General features: G+C 37.7%; 1 protein-coding gene across 6 annotated transcripts in view; it reads left to right on the forward strand.

The window, feature by feature from the left end:
• The first annotated feature begins 2,017 nt into the window (after positions 1–2,017).
• HEATR5A (HEAT repeat containing 5A) overlaps positions 2,018–22,421 on the forward strand; it is a 75,773-nt gene continuing 55,369 nt past the window's right edge. For 3 of the 6 annotated variants that reach the window (XM_064512382.1, XM_064512384.1, XM_064512386.1), the window contains exons 1-7: positions 2,019–2,318; positions 12,587–12,669; positions 14,119–14,365; positions 15,469–15,680; positions 18,831–18,939; positions 19,449–19,598; positions 19,881–20,052. In XM_064512382.1, coding sequence (XP_064368452.1) covers positions 14,240–14,365; positions 15,469–15,680; positions 18,831–18,939; positions 19,449–19,598; positions 19,881–20,052 — 769 coding nt within the window. In that variant the 5' untranslated portion in view covers positions 2,019–2,318; positions 12,587–12,669; positions 14,119–14,239. Of the gene's footprint in view, positions 2,319–3,177; positions 3,222–12,586; positions 12,670–14,118; positions 14,366–15,468; positions 15,681–18,830; positions 18,940–19,448; positions 19,599–19,880; positions 20,053–22,421 lie in introns of those variants that run through there. The other 3 variants (XM_064512385.1, XM_064512387.1, XM_064512383.1) reach the window with 3 other exon arrangements.

Consider the following 22,421-nt stretch of genomic DNA (forward strand, 5'->3'; position numbering starts at 1 on the left):
TCAATACTGAGAGTTAACACTTTTGTACCAGTAGGGGTTTGTAGAGCTGATTTTTGTGAAATACAGTATGGAGATAGTTTCTTACTTCACGTATGAGGCATTTATGCATTCTTCATTACACATATATTTCCAGATTCTTTTTGTAAAGGGTCATTGCAGCAATGTTCATGTTGCCGTATCACAGGCAATTTAGTAATATTGAAGCAAATGTCCATATATGGTAATACAGACTGGTACTCTTACATCTGTAGCAAAAGATAATCAAGCAGTTCTGTGTGAACACTTTGAAATATATCTTAGTGGTATGAACTACATGACTGAATACAAATATTCTTTGAGGACTATACCATATGTAAACTTTATATGGTGAGTTTATCTGAAGATGAATTTACAAGCTTACATAAGGGCTGGACACAATTTCAGTTTCTACACTTATATATCTTAGGCAATATTCCCTCCTCACAAAGGCTTGCACCACTGCAAAGAAGACGGCCCCAGAGAACCTGGTTTTTGGAGAGAAATACTAGTTTTCCAGTCTACGGTTTAACCCATGTTGGATTCATGGAATGATAAGACAAAAGATCATCTTTAAGATTTGTTGTCTAGTCAAACCTAGTCTTTGTTCCAGAAGGCATTATGTCTTTGTCAGCTTTGTAGCAGTAGCTGAGGTAGCAGAAATAAAATCTCAGTACCGCCCAACTGAATGTTGCCAATAGATATCAGACCTGATGTCTGTCTTTCAGTTTGCTCTACTAGGTAGTCTGGCAGAATGCTAAATAAATAAATAAATAAATAAATAAATTCCAGATGTGGAATCAGCTACCATCAGCCACAAGATTACTGTTTGCTTGTTTATTTTTAGACAAAAGCTGGTTAGAGATATATTGTTTTTCCTTCATTAAGATGGAACTTTAAGTCTGAAGATAGAATTCAGAAAAGGAAGTCCCCTAAACAGAACATTTTTTCATAACCAGTGAATTCACTTATGAAAATTTCCAAGGATGAAAGTCATTCCCTGTCACGTAGCAAAATCCTTCAATTGGAATACCTATTTGGAACAACAAAATACATTAGAAATGCAGAAGATTCTATGTCATACCTTGTTAGTAAGAGGAAGAATGATTCAGTGACTTGGGCTATGATCTTGATTTGGAATCAAAATTTACATTGGTGAAACCAAAATATAACTGTAACTTTTGCAAGCCTGGGATTTGACAAATGACTGAGATTATAAACTAGTGGATGTGACTGTGTGACCTGAACAAATCATCTAGAGATATGTAGTGTTTTGGACCCCCAATCCTCTCCAGAAAATACAGATGAGTGTCTGTAGGATGGAGCGAAAATCAGGAGTCATGACAGATTCTGATCAGAGCCAGTTATAAATATCAATGATAGCAACGAAGCTCCTTAGGTTTTTAACATAGCTACCTTAAAAAAAAAACATGAAGTGCTTTTTTTCCAGTGAGACCAGTTCCTAGTTGCTCCTCCATGATGCTGCATGCCAATTTGCCACCTGCAGGAAATACGGCTTGGCGGTCCTGCAGGGCAAGTATGTTGCACCAGGGAGCACATGCCCCACTGCAGCGCCCACCCGCACCAGCCACCCCTTTTAAATCCAGCCTGGTGGTTTACGACTTTTTGCTGCAACGTTATGATGCTAAATAAATAGGGTGATCGCTCCCAGCCAAGAAAGCTCTCCGAAGCCATAAAGCTACCACCGCCACCCCCCCGGCCCGTACCCGTGGCACCCTGGTGGCTGCAGGGCCACGAAGCAGCCCCGGGGGGGATGCGGGACACGGCTCTATCTCAGGGGCTCCGCCTCCTCCATCAGCGCTGCGGCGCCCTCCGGCCACCCCGACACCTCTCCGCGGGGCGGCGGCTCCAGCCGGCCGTTGGTGCTGAGGGACGGCAGGGCCGCGCGCCAGCGGGCCGTTGACCGTTAGCTCTGGGGAACGGCGCGGGCCGCGCGCCAGCGGGCCGTTGGCGCTGAGGGACGGCGCGGGCTCCCGCCGCTCCCGGCTCCCCCCGCCCCTTCGCGGCGCCCTGCTCTGGAGCGGCGAGGCGCGCGTCTGCCACCGCGGGCGCTCGATGGCTCCAGAGCCGATTGCACAGCCCTGAGCCGCGGCGCCTCCCTCCCCCTCGCTGCCTCCCGCCCTCCCCGAGCCGGCGGGCGGCAGCGGCGGCAGCTCGGCCGCAGGCCCCCGCCGCCCTACCCTGCCCCGGAGGAAGGCGGACGAAGCCGTGCCCCAGCGCCACAGCCCCGCCGCGCCCTGCAGAGCGCCGCGGCGGCTTGCGGCGGCCACCGTGCCGGCCAGGTACCGCGGGGCGGCGGGAGGAGGCGGAGAGCGCCCCCCGTGCCCCGCCGGCAGCCGGGGCAGGCGGGCGCGGGGCGGGTGCCAGAGCTCTCCGCGCTGGGGCGAGAGAAGCGGGGCGCTGCTGAGGGCGGCGGCCTCTCTTTTCCCTCTTCCGCCACCGCCTCCGTCGGTGGGCGCTGGGCGGCCGGGGGAACGGGCTCCCTGCTAACGCCCCCGGCTGGGGAGGGGGCGTGAGGGCTCCGCACCGGAGCCTCCCTCCCGCCGGGCGGACGAGAGCCCTCGGCAGCCCCCTCCCGGGGGGGCGCGGAGCTGCGAGGGGCGGCGGTGGCCCTCGAAAAGCAGGGTGCCGGGCTGCCCCGCGGGTCGGGGGAGCACGCCCGGGCTCGGCCAGGAGTTGTCGCCAAGGCTGAGGGAGGGGACAGAAGGACGAGGGTCCTCCCGGGTACCCGGGCCGCCGCCTCACGGCGGGAAGGCGGCGGCAGCGGCCTGAGCGCCGCCCGGGCAGAAATGCCGAGGCAAGCAGGGAGCTCGCGGAGGGGCTGGGGCTGTCCGAGGCCTGCGTGTGAAAAGTGCTCTATCACCGCCAGAGCCGTAGGTGTTTGTCGGTGAAGCAGCCGGGGGGCTTCCCCGCTGCTCGGCTGGCCGAGCCGCCCGAGGGGAGGCTGCTGGGGGCCGGGCCGGGCCTCGTCCCCGCCCGCTCGTCTCCTGGTTCCTCGGAGGCTATTTTCATTCAGTGAAGGAGGAAGAGAAAGGTCTCTTCACGGAAAGGACGAGGAAAGCGAATCACACGCGTTACCCCGTAGCTCTGTCTGAATGTCGTCGCCCGGGGGGGGGGGGGGGAAGAGGGGGGAGACAACAGTTTCATTTGAATTTCGGCCGAAGTTGAAATGAGATGCGGAGTAGGTGAGGCTGGTTATTTGCTTGGGATAGGTTGGTAGAGATACCAAGACTGCAGGGAGGGATTTGGCATTCATCTGCAGTGAGTATGCAAAGTTTTAGGGGATGCTTTTATCTTTTAATAAATTTTTTTATTTCGGAATATTTTGGAGGAGGGCATAGCAGTATTGGAAATTCTAGTGTATAAAATGTTTTTTTGCAGGTGTTACATTTTGAATTCCTAGCCGTCTAGATAGGACAGCTAGCAAGTCTAAACAGTATTACTGGTAGAAGCTTTGCACGGGGATTTAAAACATGACTCTGAAGCTACCTTAGTGCTAATTTCTTGGAATGAGGGAAAGAGAAACAAACATCTTAAGTTTATTCAGAACAAGAGTAAAGTGTACAGAGATATGGAGGAGGAAGGCAGATAACGTTATAAAGAGAGTTTAGTTTTGTGCTGGTATACATGAACTTTGATATTTTTGGAAGTTTGGAATAATTATTGTTTCTTTAAGTCTGAATTTTGTTTTAATAGAGCTAAATGTTTATAGCTGTGACCATGAATTGTACTAAACTTTTATTTTAATCTTACATGCCAGAAATATTTTTCCTGTCTTCACAACTAGTCATGCTGTATTGCATGTTTTGGTGTTTTCCTGAATGGTGTATTTCATCATGATATATAATATTCTCACTAAACTCATATATGAAATGACAATTGAGACAACAAAGATAGGTTTCTTCTGGTTATGTATGGAAATAAGTTTGTTCTCTGTTTCCTGACAGTTTGACATGATAAAAAGGATGGGGGGAAGGGAAGCCTGTTTAGTGCTACAGTACTTTCAATATGTTGAAAACTTGTGTTTGATTCCTGAACAGAAGATTGCTTTTCTTGTCAGTTAAATATCCGAGTTTTTGACTAGTTCGTTAAGTCGTACCCAAACATGTGAAGAGCTTTGTTAATCAATGCAGGATGATCTTATATGCAAAAATTCAGAACCTCTTAATTGAGCAGAGGTTAGAAATACCTTCTAACAAAAGTGTTTTCAGACTGTTCGTCCTATTCCCTTTTTACCATTATAGCTTTTAGTGTCTTTAAGTAACTGGAACTGAAAAAAAAAAGTATGTGTACATCTACATCACAAACCAAAAAAGCGTGAAATCTCTATGTAGTTATATTTGCTTTGAGCTGTTTTGTAGTTTTCTATGGGGAACAGACGTCTAAAATATCCAGAGAATCGATCATCATGGGAATGTACGTCAGTGATTCATGCCCTGATAGTGCTCTGTGATATGCCAGATAGGACTCCTGCAGAGTCTGCACTTGTGAGCAGTTCTGCTGCTAATTTTCTGTGTTGGTGCATTTCAGTGCTGTTGAAGTATGTGACACTGTAAAGTTAGCCTCGTAGTGGGAAAGCCATAATGATTTTCAGGAAAAATAATTGTACTGTTCCAGAATTTTAGGATGTGTTCTGCAGAAATGTACATGTGGTTTAATCTAATGATAAGCTAGGCTGTATTCGGCATTTTCTTTAATGGAAAATTGATACCTAAAATCAACTTGCACTTCGGATTATTCATATGTGTATATATTGCCTATTAAAAGTCAATTTAATATTTTGTTAAGAGTTGAATTTTGCAAAACATGTCATTGTGATAAAAAAGTCAGTATATTCCATTTGATATATTGTCTGTATTAGACAAACAATATTGTCTACATCTTCATCAAGAAGAAAGCTATGTTCAGACATGTCATATTGAAATTAGTTTTAAGATTTAGGTGGATTTTTTTTACTTTTATGTCCTGATTTTAATGTGGTTACCTTGCTATAGCACCATATTTCAAACTGACAAAGAAATAAACCCAGACCTTTCTATGTGTTTTTATGCTGTCTGAAATTAGGTATTGCTTTTTGAGGTTTAGTTAACTAAATTTTTGCAAATCTTTTTGACTCACTTTGTCAGAATCAGACTAGACAGATATGCTACTGTTTTTCTGACTACTAGAAGCATTTATTAATTTTCAGTTTGCCAGGTTGCCTGTAAACAAATAACCTTGTAACAGAGTCAAATATATTATTTCACTTAAAATTTCAGAAATGAATCTAACTAATATTCAAGCATTTTGGGTGCTAAGGGCACAGAGAGAGCCAGTACTGCCTGCTATGGAGTTCAGGAAATGGCTGTCTTTTATTTCTCAGTAACTGAATGTAGCTGTTTCTTTGTTTTCTGGAATAGTCTTTGTTATGTAGAGATAAAGATTAAAGTGATGGTAAGAAGCTTGAAAAAAGTGAATGTATCAACGCTATGAATGACTGTCTTTCAATATCTGAGTTTTCAAAAATATTTTGAATACTTTGCATGGCTAAAACAGAGATTGTATTTCCGGGCACGTTTCTCAGGGTTTTTTCCTCTGATTAAGTCAATCTTTGTTCTCAAAACTTTACAGAAATTATTTAGTGTTCCTAGAGGACATTGTCTTGCCATTTCTTTCATACTTCAGCAAATGTATATTGTGTTGTAATTCTTATTGATGTCATCTGCTTTAGGTATGAGGGCTGTGGGTGGTCAAATTTTTTGTACGACTATTTTCTAAAAACAGCAACCACAAAACAAGAATTCCTATAGATTTAATTTCAATTTTTGTCATTAAACTTTGTTGCTTTTTCAGATACTGGATGATTTTTCTGAAATTTGGAACTCAGTAATAAGATTTGATATGCATTTTGCTGTGTCTGGCTAGGAAAACCAGTAGATTGGAACTGTTCCTAGGGGAATAAGCAAGTACTTTGTATGAGCATTGTTGTTCAAAAAACACCAAAATATAGCCTTTTTATTTTGCAACATAGATGAAAGTAGCTGAAAAATTAACAAGAATGCTGTCTGAGCGACCCAATCTACATGGAATGTGCTCTGTACATGGATGCAAGGATCCACTTGAATTACACCTTTAATACCTGCATATATGCTGCCAAATATTCATTGATAGATGCATAGTTTTGCTGGTGCAACATGCATTCCTCCAGAACACTGTTAAGTAATCGGAAATAGAGACATACTGTTTCAACATCTCTGATTTCAGAAGCATGTTTCTATGCAGATATATTGTATAACATATAATGTAAGTGCAGGCTGTCCCAGTCTGAAATCTTCATCAATAATTAGGGAAAATGGATGGTGTTGCAATGATCTGTTAATTTTGTTGCTGTGAGTCAAACACATTGGTAAGATTCAGTTTTTAGCTGTTTGGGATAAGCATGTGATGCAAGTGCATATGTATCTTTATTTAAACTAGAAGATAGCTTAAGTTGTAGTGGAATTGAATCCCTTCATAATACAGAATACGCATTAAAATATGAGTACTCAGCTGCGAGGTTTACTTTCTCCTGCATGTTTTTCACATGTTAATGCACTTAAAATCTGCAATTAAGATTTAAATTTCTTTTTGATTTAAGTCTTATAATCTCGGACCTTCTCCTCCATGGCCTAACATTCTTTTTCTGTATGTTCTTTTTGTGTTGTTGTAGAGGCTTTCTCTCATAACCTGTCCTCCCAAACAGCTGTTGAACATCACAGTTGCATCCTCTCTGTACTTGGCTTTAGGTTTCCCACTGCTGACTGTAACATAACACTGTAAATTATCCAACATTCTCATAGCAGGATATTAATTTCAGATGAACAGCTATCAAATCAGTTTAATGCCAGGGAGTAGCTTCATTCATATTGCTGAGACTGATTCTTCGTAAATTGAAGCATATGTCCGTGCATTTAAAGACTGGGTTCTTGTTTCGTAACCACTTCGTAGTCCTCCTCATTAAAAAATTAATCAACTCAATATACCAGTTCTTCTGTTAAAGAAATGGTCAGTGTTCACAGGATTTAATTTCCTCTTTCTTTTTTCTTTTTTTTCCTCTTGGGGCTGAAATGCCCTAAATTTGCTCATATATTTTCTTTGAAATAGCATATAAGAAAGCAGTGAAAGGGCCCATGAAATTCTCAACTCTTTTCTGTTTAGTGAGAGGGCAAGAATGATTAATGCTGCTGGAAACACTGATCCCTTTGTACAGTTTATATTGGGATGCAGCAGTTACCTTACATTTCTTTGCTCCATAGAGCCACGTGAAGCAGTTAAAGCTTCAGGATATAGTGCAAAGGCATAGGTTGGCCTAATGCTGAAGATCCTGCCACATGAAGGATATTGGAATGCTAAGATATTGATGTTTCACACTTTTATTTAGCTTTGCTTTCTCCTACTGAAGATTTTATTACAGACTTTGTGTGTGTGTGTGTTAATTGAAAATAGTTTCTGGAAGTCAATATGTAAACAAAGACTGCCGTGTCTCTTGAAGAACAATAAACAGCTTTATATAGTGGTTGGATATGCCCACTTCAATAGTGATGCAAGTGTTTAAACTTCAAGCTGATCTGAACTGGGATTTTAGTTCCTGGCATTGAAATAATCAGAATTTATTTCTTATCAAATTATTAAGATTCTATCACTGGAATTTATTTAAATTAGCTGCTTTCTATGTGTATTGTAAGTCCTGACTAAGTCACAGCTGATGAGAACTCAATCCTTTGTTCCATGGGCAGTCAGGTCTCCCTTCTGAAGTTACTGGGAGTTTGTTCCTACACTTTTTGTCTTCTCACACCTCTTTGCTTCCTTATGTTTGCCTACTAGCAAAAGATGCACTGTAATGATTGAGCTTTGACTTTGGGATATGTTCCATTCATAATAAGTGAATTTGGCTGGCCTTTCAAGTTGGTTGTTGGCTCGGTTAGCTATATGAAACATACTCAGTTTCTCTTGTCAGAATTAAGCCTGAGGGAGTTGGATAGAAACACTGTTTGTTTTGAAGATGTTCTAAATAGGTATGTGTAAGTGCTTAAAATAGGCTTGAGCATTGATTATCTTGTCCTACAGTTAGCTCAGATGCATGGGTAACGATCATCCCATTAAACTTTTAAAGCAGTGCTGCAAGAGTAAAATTGATTAGAACTGTTAATGACCATAACTAAACATGTCAGACTGGAAGACCTACTCTTAAATATATTGGTTCATTTCTAGATAAGTGGTAACGAAACTCACTTTTTAAAGAAAAAAAAAATCCATGAAGTTGAAGTCATTTAAAATATTTCTGCTTTGCAGTGAAGGGCAGCTTGAAGCTAATGAATGTGTGGTGTTCTGTTCTTTAGAAATGTGATGAGTATGACATTGATGGTACTGTCAGTACAATGGAAGCTGTTATGAAAATGCTAGTAATGAGTAACAGTGATAATTTGTTAGAGAAGAATAGTGTCCTTTTTACTTCTCTGCTAGATTAGTCTTTGGGACAAAAATGATCCACAGTTTTATTATACTTATATTTATGCTTTATATCAAATTTAATACAGAATGATTTTAATACTTGTGAAATTAGAAAAATGTAAATAAATATTATTAAGATAAGTTATTACAGCACTTTCTTTTCTTCATTACATAGTAGACATAGAGGACCATTGTGTACTAGATCCCCAATGGAGTGTTGTTCTCAGATAGGTCAGGTTAGTCAGGTTTCTGTTCGGACAGCACTTGCTCTTGTCAGAGAGAAACAAACTGCTGGAACAGAGAGAGATGCAATCCCGGGACGAAAAAATAAGTTTGTAAATACCTACTTGATCTGTGCAGTAGGTTTCATTACTAGTGACAATCTTCCTTGAAATAATGAGACATAATTAGAAAGTTCTTTTTTCTGTAGTGAGAGATTGGTTAGGAGTCTGCTTTAGTGCGGATAATCTTGTTTTTAACATAGAAGCAAAATGTGTCGTAGGGTGGGAGGAAGGGGAGAAAAATAAAGCTTTAAAAAAGTAAAGCATGAAGTTGCCACTGCTTCTCATAACTATAATTTTTAGTTTATTAATTTCAGATTTGTGTCTTTCACTTTCACATGAAAGAAAGACAACAGTCGATGGAGTACTTCCCTCAGATTTTAAAGCACTAGGAGGTTAGCACTCTCAGAACAAGCCTGATATACATAATGGACCTGTTTCAAATTTTAGCTTGTTTTTTGGCTCGGTTATAAACTTTTAATGGGTGATCTGTTGATTCTTGTATTTTAAAGCCAGTTGCAGCTATTCAAAAAAGAAAAGGACTATAAGGAAGTCCCTTTCTTTCTTTTTGGTGTGGTTTAGCAGATTTTTGAAACTAAATTGCTATTGCCTTTTTAGTGTTTGATTCACCCCATATTCCTTTCAATTTGTAGGGTTCACAGCATTCCTTCTAGCACTTGTCCTAAGAACTTTTCTGAGCTCTTTCCTAAATCAGTCTTAAAATTCTGCTTGCCAAACTGGCAGTCAGGAAATGAAAAAAATTTCATTAATAATGAGTAGGAACAACTTCTGCATTGGCCAATAAATCTTTGTGACAGTTCTGCAGCATGATATAAATGTAAAATAAACTTAACTCATGGGGAAAAGAGGGATTTTTGACTGAAGTGCTCATGTAGCACTGATGGGAAAATAAATCTCATAATTTGTTTTTGTCTTTAGATAGCCAAAGTAAAGGATGTCACTTCAAACTGGCTAGACATTACTCTCTCTCTCTCTCTCTCTCTCTCTCTCTCTATATATATATATATATATATTTACACACACATGTATACATATACATATGTTTTGTATCAGCCAAGTATGCCTTTTTATTTTTGTTGATGGCATGATATGTGTTTCATTCAATAAAACTTCACATTTATTCTCCAGATTTCTTTTCTAGATTGTGAAGGATCAAAATAACATGAGGGCGGGCGAAAGAAGAGTGTCAAGGGACTATCAGATAATTCTACAAGTTTAAACAGGTTTCACATGAATATGGATGCATCTTTCCTTTTTAGATTGCATTTTCATCAGTTTACTTGCGGGTGAGGGGGGCCAAGAAATTGCGGTACCAGCAATGGCTGGGTAAGACGTTGTCTTGCATCATGCTTGCCTAGCCCAGCACATGGCTATGTTATGCCTCTAATTAGAGCAGAGTTGCATCCATGTCTTGACTGTACATAGTTAGGTTAGATATTTCCTTCTGCATTTAGAAATTGCCTAGAACATTTTATTTGCATAACAAGAATATAAATAATATTAATCAAACCCAGTTCCTCTCCATGTTCTGTGCTTATGTTCTGTTATGCATGTCACTTAAGCACCATGCACTGATCTGTAATCTGCGTGCAAAACCATATGCTGTAGTAGAAATGTTTCCCTACATTCTCCCCTTTCCTCTTAAAAAAGTTGCACATCTATGCCCCTTTTTTAATTATTTTTGAAGCTTCATAAATAATCGTGGTGTACAGGCTTACAACTCAGTAAAAGGAAGGTCAGCAGGTGTTCTGAATAGGGTGGAGAGTATTCTGTTTTGTATGTAGCTTCACAGAACCAGTGTTGGCCTTGTTGGCTGACACTAGAAAGATCACATGTGTGACTGCCGCATTGACATTCTCATTTTCACAGAACTAAATCTGGAATTATGAGCAATCAACCTTTGTGATTCAGAACTGATACAACCTTTCCTTTGAAAAAATTTAGTATTTCTAGTTATGTTAGCAACTGTTCATTCTGAAGATCACCCAGTACACCTTAATGCACACTTATACAGTAGAAGTATCACACTTAGAAACATGTTACAATAATAACTTCAGTGGAACAATATAAACTTATACCTTTTCTGGTTAGCATTAACAGGAAACTTCCTATATGTTGACAGTGAGATTAATAAGCAGGATAGTTGATAAAATGTAGAATCATCCAGGTTGGAAGGGCCCTTAGGAGGTCATCTAGTTCAACCTTTTGCTCAAAAAAAGAGTCAACCCTGTGTTTAGACCGGGTTGCTTAGGGCTTTGTCCAGTCCAGTCTTGGGGACCAAAGGATGAAGGTTCCACAACCTCTCTGAGCACCTGTCCAAGTGGTTAATAATACTCATAGTGAAAAACATTTTTCTGCTATCCAGTTGGAACCTTCCCTATTTCAATTTATGATACTTATTTCTTGTTCTGCTATGCACCACAGTAAAGAACCTGGTTCCATCTTCCTGGCAGCCTCCTCTAATGAAGGCTACTATTAGGGCCCCCTAAGCCATCTCACCAGGCTGAACAAGTCCAGCTCATGGACTCTTCTCATGTGCTGGTACCCAGGCTGTGTGCTCCAGCCCACTGACTATCTCTTGTTCTGGGGAGCCCAAAGCTGGACGCAGTATTCCAGATGTGCTCTAATGAGTGCTGGGTAAAGGGGAATAATTGCTTCCTTTGACCTGTTGGCTATCCTCTTGTTGGTACAGCCTAGTGTGCTATTGCCTGGACACACTGAGCGGTCACTTAGGACAGCTGTGAACAATCCTGTGCTACCTGCCACTATTTCCTTTATATTCCTGTTCAACTGCACTATGCAATATTTAATGAGATTAAATTGTTGTATAGCAAAAGATAAAAAAATATTGAAAGTGTTAGTAATCATTTCAATTTCTGCTTTGTAACAGACAATAGAGAAATAAATGCAGTAACGGCTATTTCCGAACTACCACTGTCAAGGGAAATAATGGTTGGGAAATATTTGGGGCTTATAAATATTGCACATAAAGATTTTAGGAAAGAAGTGTAGATTACTTTGAAATTCATGTGCACTTTTTATTTGTTTTCAACTTTGTTCTTTTAAAGAGTGATTGAAATGTGGTTATTTGAAAAATAGCATATGTCCTATATTTGGTGTCCTGCTAGACTAAATTTAAGTTGGATGAGGTTTAAAAGGAAATGTTTTTACCCATTCATTCTAGTCTTAAAATGATTTCTGGAAGCTAGGACAATAGATTGATAATCCTGATGTCCTGTTGTATCCTTAGTATTGTACATGGATTTTTCAGAACAGTCAAGTCCCCTTTGCCAGCTCTGCTGGATGTTGATTCAGACATGAATGCTATGACATTTAAAATAGTTAATGACTTAATGACAAGGAGATGCTCATTCACAATAGCATTCCACATTCATATGCTAAATATTTTTGTATCTATCTGTTTTTTAGATATATTAAAGTAACATAGGTCTTATGAAGGCATTGGAGATATCTTCTAAGTATACTATCTGAGCTTGCACTTTTTTCATTTTAGAATTAATCTGAGTTAGCAGAATAGAAACAAGAAGGGTGGTTTCAGTAGTGAAATGAATCAAATTGTATGGTGAATATAGTGGGTCTGCCCAATTGAAATGCAGCTTATATAGAGAGCTAATAACATTTATAGAGCTCCAGTTCTGTACCTTTTGGGAAGTTACTAACTGATAAAATGTCAATGTACAAGATTTTGGTATTGTTTTCTGTAGAACAGATACTTGTATCTCATGGGTTTTGTGTGTGTGTGTTAACTCTATTTCTAGGAAGCTGTGTTCTTGACATCCTTTATCCGAGAGAACCTGGAGGAGAGTGAGTGTTTTTACAATGGGGAGAAATTGTCCATTAGGTAAGTCAAGTGCCAATGTCTGACATCCATCTGGGTTCTTTTCCGTTTGGAAGAAAGCTATGAGTTGTAATCTTAACTCTGCAAGTTGAATCAGTTGTTGTTGGCAGGTGATTTAAAGATACTGCAGATTGGGACATGCCTTGGATGAGAAGAAAGAAGATCGTGTGACCTGTACATGTAACTTCTATGCTCTGCAGTGATGAAACTCTGCTCAAATATGCAATGAAATATGTAATCCTACAGTTTCTAAGCAAATTAAATATATGTAGATATAATTACCTATGTATATTTATCTCTGTCATTTTATAGAGTGATACATTGTCAAGCTGCCTGCTATTTCATGTAAATTTAAAATGACAGTTCATTATACTAAATTAGATGTGACTAATTTCCTTCATGAGAAAATTTTATATAAAAACATTAAAAATGTGTAGAGAGCAAGGAAGGTAACCTTCTGCTGTGCATTTGATGACAACCAGAGCACTGAATTATTTAGCATTGCTTTGTATTGCCCATTTACTGTTTGATAGATCATTTTACACTATAATATTGTTACTGCATAGGAAAAATGTGTGTTCAGCAGTCTCAATGACCTTTGGAAAGGATAATTTGTTTGGGAGTTTAAAATATGGTTGGCATTTTACCAGATTCTCTTTGACTATTGTTGTTTGAGAAACCTACTGAATATCTGTCGAAAGCATATTTTGTAGTTTGAAGCTATGTGGCACTTAAATAGGGGGGAAAAAAAGTTGTATTTAGAAGTATTTTTCATCTTGATTGCCTTTTAATTATGTCTATCTCCGATATGAAAATCCCCGAAATAATTTGAGATAAAATATAACAACTTTTATTGAATTTTTAGTTTTTGAAGCATCTTTTTTTTTCTTTTTTTAAAAAAGACATCATTAAAGATTTGTTCATCAATGAAGTTATCTTGTTTTACTATATGCCTTGCTTAGTGTTGAGAATAAATAAAGCAGTTGAATAAGGTATTAGCATTTATACTTGTGGAAGGAGATTGATCTACATTTGGAATATAATTAACATGGCTTCTTAGGTTTAGGTGACTTCTGTTGCTGCACTTAATTCTAGTTCATGAAATTCATTATGTTTGGGGCTGGTTGGTCATTACTTTTGGATAGATGTTTGAGCAGGTACTAGAATATCTCTTCTTTATGCAAAACAAGATGCACAAAAAAAGATAGTTATTGAAAAATTATCTGATGTTATTTTGAAATATATTTGACTTTAACTGGCCTATTAAATCAATACCATTATTATCTCATTTCCAAGACCCTTAAGTATTGTTAAAGCCACCTGAATAAAGCTACTGTATGTTGGGGGGAAATTTTTTAATTTTCTTTTGAAAATTTAGTTTTAAAAAGCCAAGCATGAATATGGTATGATTGCTGACTTTCTAGTATCTTTTTTTTTTCTTTTTCTGTCTAGATGTTCAAAATTCTGATTCAGTCACCATGTATTAATGAGGAAGAAAACCTGACTGATTAACACAGTTCTGTGGTTCTTTTATTCTGTGGTGCTTGAGGAGTGGTAGGGAAATTCCCAAGGAATGGAGTTAGCTCACAGTTTACTACTTAATGAAGAAGCCTATAACCAGCTTGGTGAATTTCAAAAAGCAGAATTCGTTTTCGAATGGTTACGGTTTTTGGAAAAACTTTTACCAGCAACTAGCAGAGTAAGTATAATGCATCTCCAGAAGAAAAAAAGAAACATGTTATAGAGATATTTTTCTCTGTCTTGTTTGTTGATTTGTTTAAAAAGAAAGAACAATACAGCTTTTTTTTGCTTTGTCTTCTAAATACACACAATGAAAATATGTTCAGTGTTAGCAGTAATTTTCTAAACATTACAAGTTTTTGGTCGCTAGCTTTCAAGTGAGAGAGCCACTTGTCCAATAAAAGGAATTTGAGAAATTATCATTAAGTGATCTTTCTGCAACTCTGATTATTACTGCAAGACTTTGCAACCCCGTGATGAAGAATGGCAGTCATGCTATCATGTCATAAATATTTGATAGTTTTCTAGCAAAAAAGGATGCAACATCTTTCGCTCTCTTTTTTAATTTATCTAATCAAGTGATAGATCTGTGTCCATTCAACTCTCCAGTTCTTTGGCTCACTGTTCTTTTTATCTATTAAGTAGTATATATAGATATTTAACACTAAACCAATCTAGATAGTGCTATTTAAGATATATTTATGTTAACTGTGTTAAACTAAATAAAATGTAGTGCCAGGCTCTTTCTTTTCTTTTTTCTTTCTTTCTTTTTTTTTTTTTTTTTTTTGAGAACAAAAAAGATTGAGATAATACCAAAGTCAAAGATTATTTTATTAAGGGAAATATTTTCCTCTTTCAATCTCAAGCTTCTTGAAATTCTGCTAAAGTTCTGCTTTACTACTTATATTTCTATGAATGTTTACTCTCTGTGTTTTCTGTTTAAAAAAAAGGCATTAAAAAAGCAAGAAATGGCATTTTTGTTTTAGCAAGATATAACTATTCCAATGCCATAGGGAAAGAATTTTTGAAATTGTTCCAGAAATAACTGTGCTGTGAAAAATATGAGTTCATGTGTGCATGTAAGAATAATATAGTCACATTTTTCAGATTACTTTTCTTTCAGTAGAAAGGTGGAATAAAATTTTTTATTTTTAGTATGTCAGAGTATCAGAATAGTAATAATTAAATTAGGTGAAGAGATTAAAGAGAATTGTCATTAATTATCTTTACCTAACTTCAAAATTTAACTGAAAGCTAACTGTTTACTGATTTTATTTCCAGGCTGATATAAGGGAAAACCAGAAGAAACTGGTTGAACAATTGACTTCTTTATTAAACAAGTCACCAGGACCTCCTACCAGACGGCTTGTTGCCAAGAATTTAGCTGTACTTTATAGCACCGGAGACACTTTTTCTGTTTATCAAACAATTGACAAATGCAATGAACTCATTCGGAGTAAAGATGATTCACCAAGTTATCTGCCTACAAAACTGTAAGTATACATGTATTTTTTTAATCCTAGACTTCAAATCCAGTAATAACAGCAGAGCGAGATACACCTGAAAAGAGGTGAAGGTAGGGGAGGGTATGGTCCCCCATTTCTGCCAGTTGTGCAGTGCATGCTTTGTACCATGTGGCACAGAAGATTTGGAAGGCCCTCTGATTAGCATCATTATTGTGGGTGCATCCAGTTCTAAAGAGTAATTTTTTCTTCATCATTACATCTCTAAAATTTTCAGAGAATGAGTATTACAAAGAGGAACTGAGCTACTCTGAAAACTGAAAGCAAATTCAAATTGCCTTCAGGGCAGAATTAGGAGTGGTTTAGTACATGTTTCGTGTATCACTGTGTGTCTTTACTGGCAATTTTTGCTTAAGAAGTTCTGCTGAATATTGTGAATGAAGTAACACTTTATAATATAAATGGGCCTTGAGAACTTAAAATATATTTTTCTTCCTTATTTAGAAGTTTCTTGTTGTGATTCACATAAACATAACTAAAAAATCCGTTACATTAAAAGGTCATTGATTACTTTTGAAGTTATTAGCACAGCTGGGCAACTTGGTGGCCGATGGGGTTCAGCCTAGATTGCATATGTTAGACCAAATTTGACTTAGCAAGATGTTTAGTGTTTGCTGTGTCCACTGGAAAAAAATGCCTTGAGAGTGATCTGAAAGCTAAGCTAAATTAACTTACTTAGGAATGTGAGTATGTTAAACTTGTATGTATACACTGTCATTCAGAACTATGAATGACCATAGTATGCTTTAAGGTAATAAGGTGAACTGAGGCCAATTTACCCCTTATGTTTTTGTTCAGTAAGGGGACAAAAAGAGCTGACAATACATATTGTCATATAGAAGAACCCATGCTGTACAGGCAGTTAAACAAGCACTGCTCTTTCTTTTTGCAAAAAAGATATGGAATACTTTTAACTTATTTAACATTAGTAAGGAGAAAAAATTCTACCTGTGTGATAAATCCGAGTTCACTGCTGTAGGATAAATTTTGAAACAAAGAATGTGGTGATATTAAGTATTGTATATGTGCAGCAGGAACCAATATGATAAGAGACAGTTGGTGAGCTCCAGCCAGGCAACTGAAAATCAGGCCAGAGAGAATACCAGCAATGAGTAACAGAGTATCATGGGCAGGTGTTTAAAAAACAAGAAGTAGTAAAATTGCTGAGAAAAGCAGTAAAACAGACTAATGCAACTCCAACTACAAAATACAGTTACTGAGTATACTTCATAATCCAACTGGGGAACTGGATACAGTTGGTTAGAAATATCTGAAATGTCTGTAAACAAATGCCAGAAGCTTAGCCAGCAAAGTGGAGGAACTTGAACGGCTATTGCAGGATGTGAAACCTATTCTTAAGAGGATAGAAAAATACTATGAATAACATTCATGCCTGTGACAATGTATATCTTTCACCATATCTAAAAAAATAGGAGATAAGGGTGGAGATAGTAAAACATGACTGTATATTAATGATGCAGTATATAGATAGAGTGAGTAAGAAATAAGGGGTAAAAATATAAGTAAAACATTGTTTGACTTTGGAGAAGAATGACAAACTGAGATATTGCTATATGTCTGCAACTGACCACAAAGTCAGATTTGGATATGGGGTAATATCTGTATAATGTAGAACGAGAGACATGCTATGCAAGTAGCTCTAAGTAATGTATCTTACCAGCAAAGTTAGGGTCCTGGATGTGATATTGCTAATTTGTTGCTAGAAATTTCTGTTCAGTACTGATGGAAACATTCATACAACACTCAAGCAAACAGCAGTCCAGCCAGGCATGTGGGAGAGTGTACAAGTTATACCATAGTATAATAAAGTAGTTCTGGGAAATTTTTTTGTTGAATATTCCTTCCTTGGATTAGAATGTGCAGTGTGTGACGCCACACCACACCACGCCACGCCACGCCACGCCACACCACACCCTTAAAACTAATTAAGGAGAGTACCTGTGGCCATCAAAGTAGTTAGACGTTGCAATTGTAATTTCATGCCCAGCCACACACACCAAAGCAAAATTTAAATCCAGATTGTCAATGTGCACTAAGTTGGACAAAAGCAATAATGAAAAACATATCTTTGAGGAAAATAGGATTTTGCTGTGATAAGAGATAATATTATTGGGTTTGTTTTTGTATTAAATAAGTTTTCCTAATTGAGAAGGTCTTCAATATGAGATTTAAGAACTACTTATGTAACATTTGAGTTAAACTGGGGAATAAGTTAAATGTTTTCTTGAAGAGGTGCTGAACAGTGTCATTGGATATTCAGCAGGTTTGACCAAAGAGCAGAAAGCTGATTAAAGATGTCATTTTTCTTCTTGTATTCATCAAATAAATGTGGTTAGTTTAGATCTGTCAATTAAAAAGAATATATATTTGCCTGAAGTAATTTTTCCAAGGAAAAACATTCTTTAATTAAACAATTCTTTTTCTATTATTTTATTTTCTTTGCTCAGTACTGAATACTTAGCAATTTTTGTTTTTTGCTAAAGAAAATGCCTGTAGGCATACAGGGCGCACAGACTCCAATTATCAGTTGTTTTACCCAGAAACTAACTTCAGAATCGTTTTGCAGCAAAAAGGAATGGGTTTGAAATTTGAATTGAAATTAAGAAATTTTCTTAAAGGTGTTTTGTCATTATTTATTGTTATACTTAAATGTCAGTCTTAAGTCCTGGAGCATTTACAGTCTTCTTTTGACTTTCTAAATTGTGAACAAACCTGTCCCTGACTGCTTCTAGCAGCATTTGCCCCAGCACAGTGTCATAGACTGCATGAGGCAGGGCAGGCTTATTTAGGAATTCATTTATAAGGCTTAAAAGTGGATATGAAAAAGCATTTCTATAGTAAAATTTATTGGAGGGTGGTATTATCTGAATTTTTGTATTATCCAAGTTACTTTCTCAACTCCAGCATCCTTAGTTCTCCTAGTGTGTGAGTGTGTGCCACACACAGACCATTCTTTTTCCTTTTAATAATTCACTTACATTTCTGGGACATTCTATTTGCTTATTTTGTTGTTTGCCCATCGATTACATCAGTCTTTTCAATCCTTTTCATCTGTTGTTGCATTCATTTTCACGCATTTTTGGATTTGCTTTGTTTTAGTGCTGCGGTGGTATGCTTGGGCTATTTATACAAAAAATTGGGAAGAATTTTGGGAAACAGTTTTACTGACACCGTTGGGAATGTGCTTAAAGCAATGAAGAATGCAGAGGTATTGGAACAGCATGTTTAAAAAGACTGGAAAAATATGATGTTTGCTGTTAGTAGCTGGGCCAGTGAATAGGAGAAATTGCATGATACCAGTATATGAAAAAATTGTGGAAAGTCGTAGGATAAAAATCAATGTCTAAATTCCAAGAAGGACTACAGAATGTAATGAATTATGACTATAAAAGGATGGATCATAGCTATTTTCAAGCTGCTTTCATGAAAGAACTTGATAAATGAGAATATTTAATTGTTTTTATTAATAAGAACATTTGTGCTCCGGGTTTTACTTCATATTTTCAGTATTAAACTGCCAGTGAGTACTTTTTGATAGAATGTAGAATTATAATTTTCACTTCATTATAGCGTTATAGAACAAGTTATCTGCTTTAACTCACTTCAGCATAAATAGATCTCTTAAACAGTAAAAAAACAAAACAAAACAAAACAAAAAAACCAATTAACTTGTTTCAGTAGTTACAACTTTAACATTTCCTCTTTTTCATTTTTTAGTCTCAAGGTCGTTATGAAATCATGCTTAGTTTACAAAATATATTAAACGGTTTAGGAGCTGCTGCTATCCCATGTCACCGAGATATTTACAAAGCTGCCCGGTCGTGTTTGACAGATCGATCCATGGCAGTCCGCTGTGCTGCTGCAAAGGTAAAGTGCTCTATTAATTGTTTTTATTAAGTAAGCTTCCTAAATAAAATTCCATTTTAATGGATGATAAACATAGCACTAAATACACTGTTTGCTTATCTATATTACTTTCTTAGACATTGCCTTGGCAGTGAAAATTCAAGTCATTTTGGTGTGAAGCACCATACTTACTTTATTAGGGAGAACTCTGTGTATTATGTTGCAAGCTAAAATCTGTATTGAGTATTCTCATATTATATCAAAATGTTTACCTTAAAGATTTTTCTTTCCCTTTTTGTCTAGTGTCTTCTTGAACTTCAGAATGAAGCAGTTTTTATGTGGAGTACAGACCTAGATAGTGTTGTGACCTTGTGTTTTAAATCCTTTGAAGGTTCCAATTATGATGTACGGTTAGCGGTTTCAAAACTTTTAGGCACGGTATTGGCTAGAGCTGTAACATCCAAACAGACAACAGGTAAAGTATATAATTTGCTTGCTGACTCCTCATTTGTTTAAAAAAAAAAAAAAAGAAAGAAAGTAGTCAGATGACCAGAAACTCTCAAGTTCTTTTCAAGCTATGAGTAAACATTAGATCAGAATGTAAACTCTGGCTGTTCATATCTCTGTTTTGCTCTTTTTTTGCAACATTTTTCTCATATGGTGCTTTGCTTTTAGTTGTGTTATCCAGTGTATACATTATAAGATAATAAACAAAGCAAAATTATTTGGTAAAACTAGTTCCTGTGTTACAAAGTCGTCATTGTAAGAAGAGAAGTTCCTAGCCTTGAGAATTTGAAGGCAAGATGCAGCTCAGCAATGTAGAAAACACTAAGATTTGAGGGAGTGACAGAGGTTTTGCTGACAGACTGTAACTGATCCAACTGAAGTATTCTAGGACAAAGTTAACATCTGCAATCCTTGTTGTCATTCAGACTGGAAGTTCTCATTCCAATCATAGGAGAACCAAGCTAAATATCTAAGTGTAATCTAAGTGAAATATAGCAAGACACAGACTGTGATTCAGATTCTTTGTTCTGCCTTCAATGGCTTCAGAGATGACCTTCTGTGCGATAAGCAGTAAATGACAAAATCTCAGAACTTTAAGTCTAACTTATTTTCAAAGCTTTCTTAAGTAAGCCTTATTTACTTTCAAAATTCTTGAGGCTGTGTATGTGCATCAGAGACTTTAAAGTCATGACTTCCAAAGTATTTTTCTAACAGTCCCTTTGAAGAGAATTATTGTTTTAGAGAAAACAATCAGCCCTCATCTTTTTCCATTAAAAATGAAAAAAAAATACTCTAGCTTCTTTATAAACTTGATATTTTTCTTTAATCCTGGTAAACAGTGCAGTTATATGACCTTATCTTAGCACTTTAGTAATAGAAGAAGCTCATAACTGTTCAGCTGAGTATTTTTAGTGGAGGAAGCACTAGGTCAGGAACAAGTTAGAGCTAAGTGAGACAGAAGCCAAGCTGAGCATAGAAGGGGCTAGAGGAGAAGTGGAGGAGCAATACACAAGGAAGAAATAGGTATTCCTAAAGTTTCTGCTCTGCATCTGATCACCTGTTGAGATTAGCTTCTTTTTTTTTTTCTTTTGGTCAAGATTATCTTAAATCCTCTCATTCTTCTTCTCATTCCATACTTGAAAGAGAAAGTAAACTGTAATGAAAATTTTAGGTCACTTAGTTTGCACATTGTGCAGCCATCACACAAAGTTTGCACACGCATGTCCCAGCGTATATTGTAAATAAACTTTCTATCAGAAAATAAAACAACAAAATAGAAACTAGAAATACGTAATTTACCTAGACAATTGTAAATATTCTATTTTTCTCACCATTATGGAGAGCTAATTTGATAGTAAGGTGAGATGCTTTTTTTTCTAAGAGAACCTGTTGCTATGCCCTTATCTGATGAAAAAGAGTCACTGCTCCTAAAAATAATGTATTGATTCTAAAAGATCTTAAAATTCGTGGTAGCATTGCCCTTGTGCATTAGGGGTGCTCTTCAACTCCTAGATGAGCAATTTTCAAATTGGAGGCTGCACCCAGCTGGCACCGTATGCTAGTGAGTAAGAAACTACAGAAAAATTCCATGTGAACTTTTGTCCTTTCATTTCCCCATTTCCTCCTTCTTTCTCTCTATTCCTCTACAACAGCAACTGAAGTTATGGAGGGAGAAGGGTACTTTGCAGTGGCTGCAACCACACCCCAGATAGAGCTGCACTTTCCTTTTCCCAGAGGCCAGATTTGCTGGCTTGGGTGAGATAGCCTGGAGCAGGGCTGTGGGAAAAGCAAGAGAGAAAGACTAATAAACTTCTGGAGGAATGTAGGGCATTGGGGACATACTGACAGGACACTGGGAAGAAAAACTCTGGAGTCAACTGGTTAGCTTTGATTAGCCTATAGGTAGGGATGTAGGGAGTTGGCTAAGCATAGAGGAATGATAATTATCCCTGGGTGGAGTGTGGAATTGATTTTCTTTGGTGGTAAGATGGAATGGGGCTTTCATGAAACTTAGGGTGCAAGCAAAGCTTCATTGGAGTGGGAAGGAATAGACCATACAGACTGTTTTGCAGAAGCAAAGATGGTAGTAAATGCTGAGGGAGTATATTCACACATATTAGGTGATGGTTAGGTGATTATATTTATTTATAGCTGAAGCAGAAAAACTGTGTACATTGTTCTGGTTAACAGGAGCACTGGATCCTAAAAATCTCTTAGTTTCAGTTAGGAAATTATGCTTTAACAATATTTTGATTTGGCCATGCAACTGAATTTGTGCAAATTTCTTTTTTTTTTTTTAATGATTAGAGTTGAAACTTTCCTTCTAAAATGTAAAAA

This window comes from Dromaius novaehollandiae, chromosome 5, assembly GCF_036370855.1.
Source record: "Dromaius novaehollandiae isolate bDroNov1 chromosome 5, bDroNov1.hap1, whole genome shotgun sequence".
Classification (NCBI taxonomy): Eukaryota; Metazoa; Chordata; class Aves; order Casuariiformes; family Dromaiidae; genus Dromaius; species Dromaius novaehollandiae.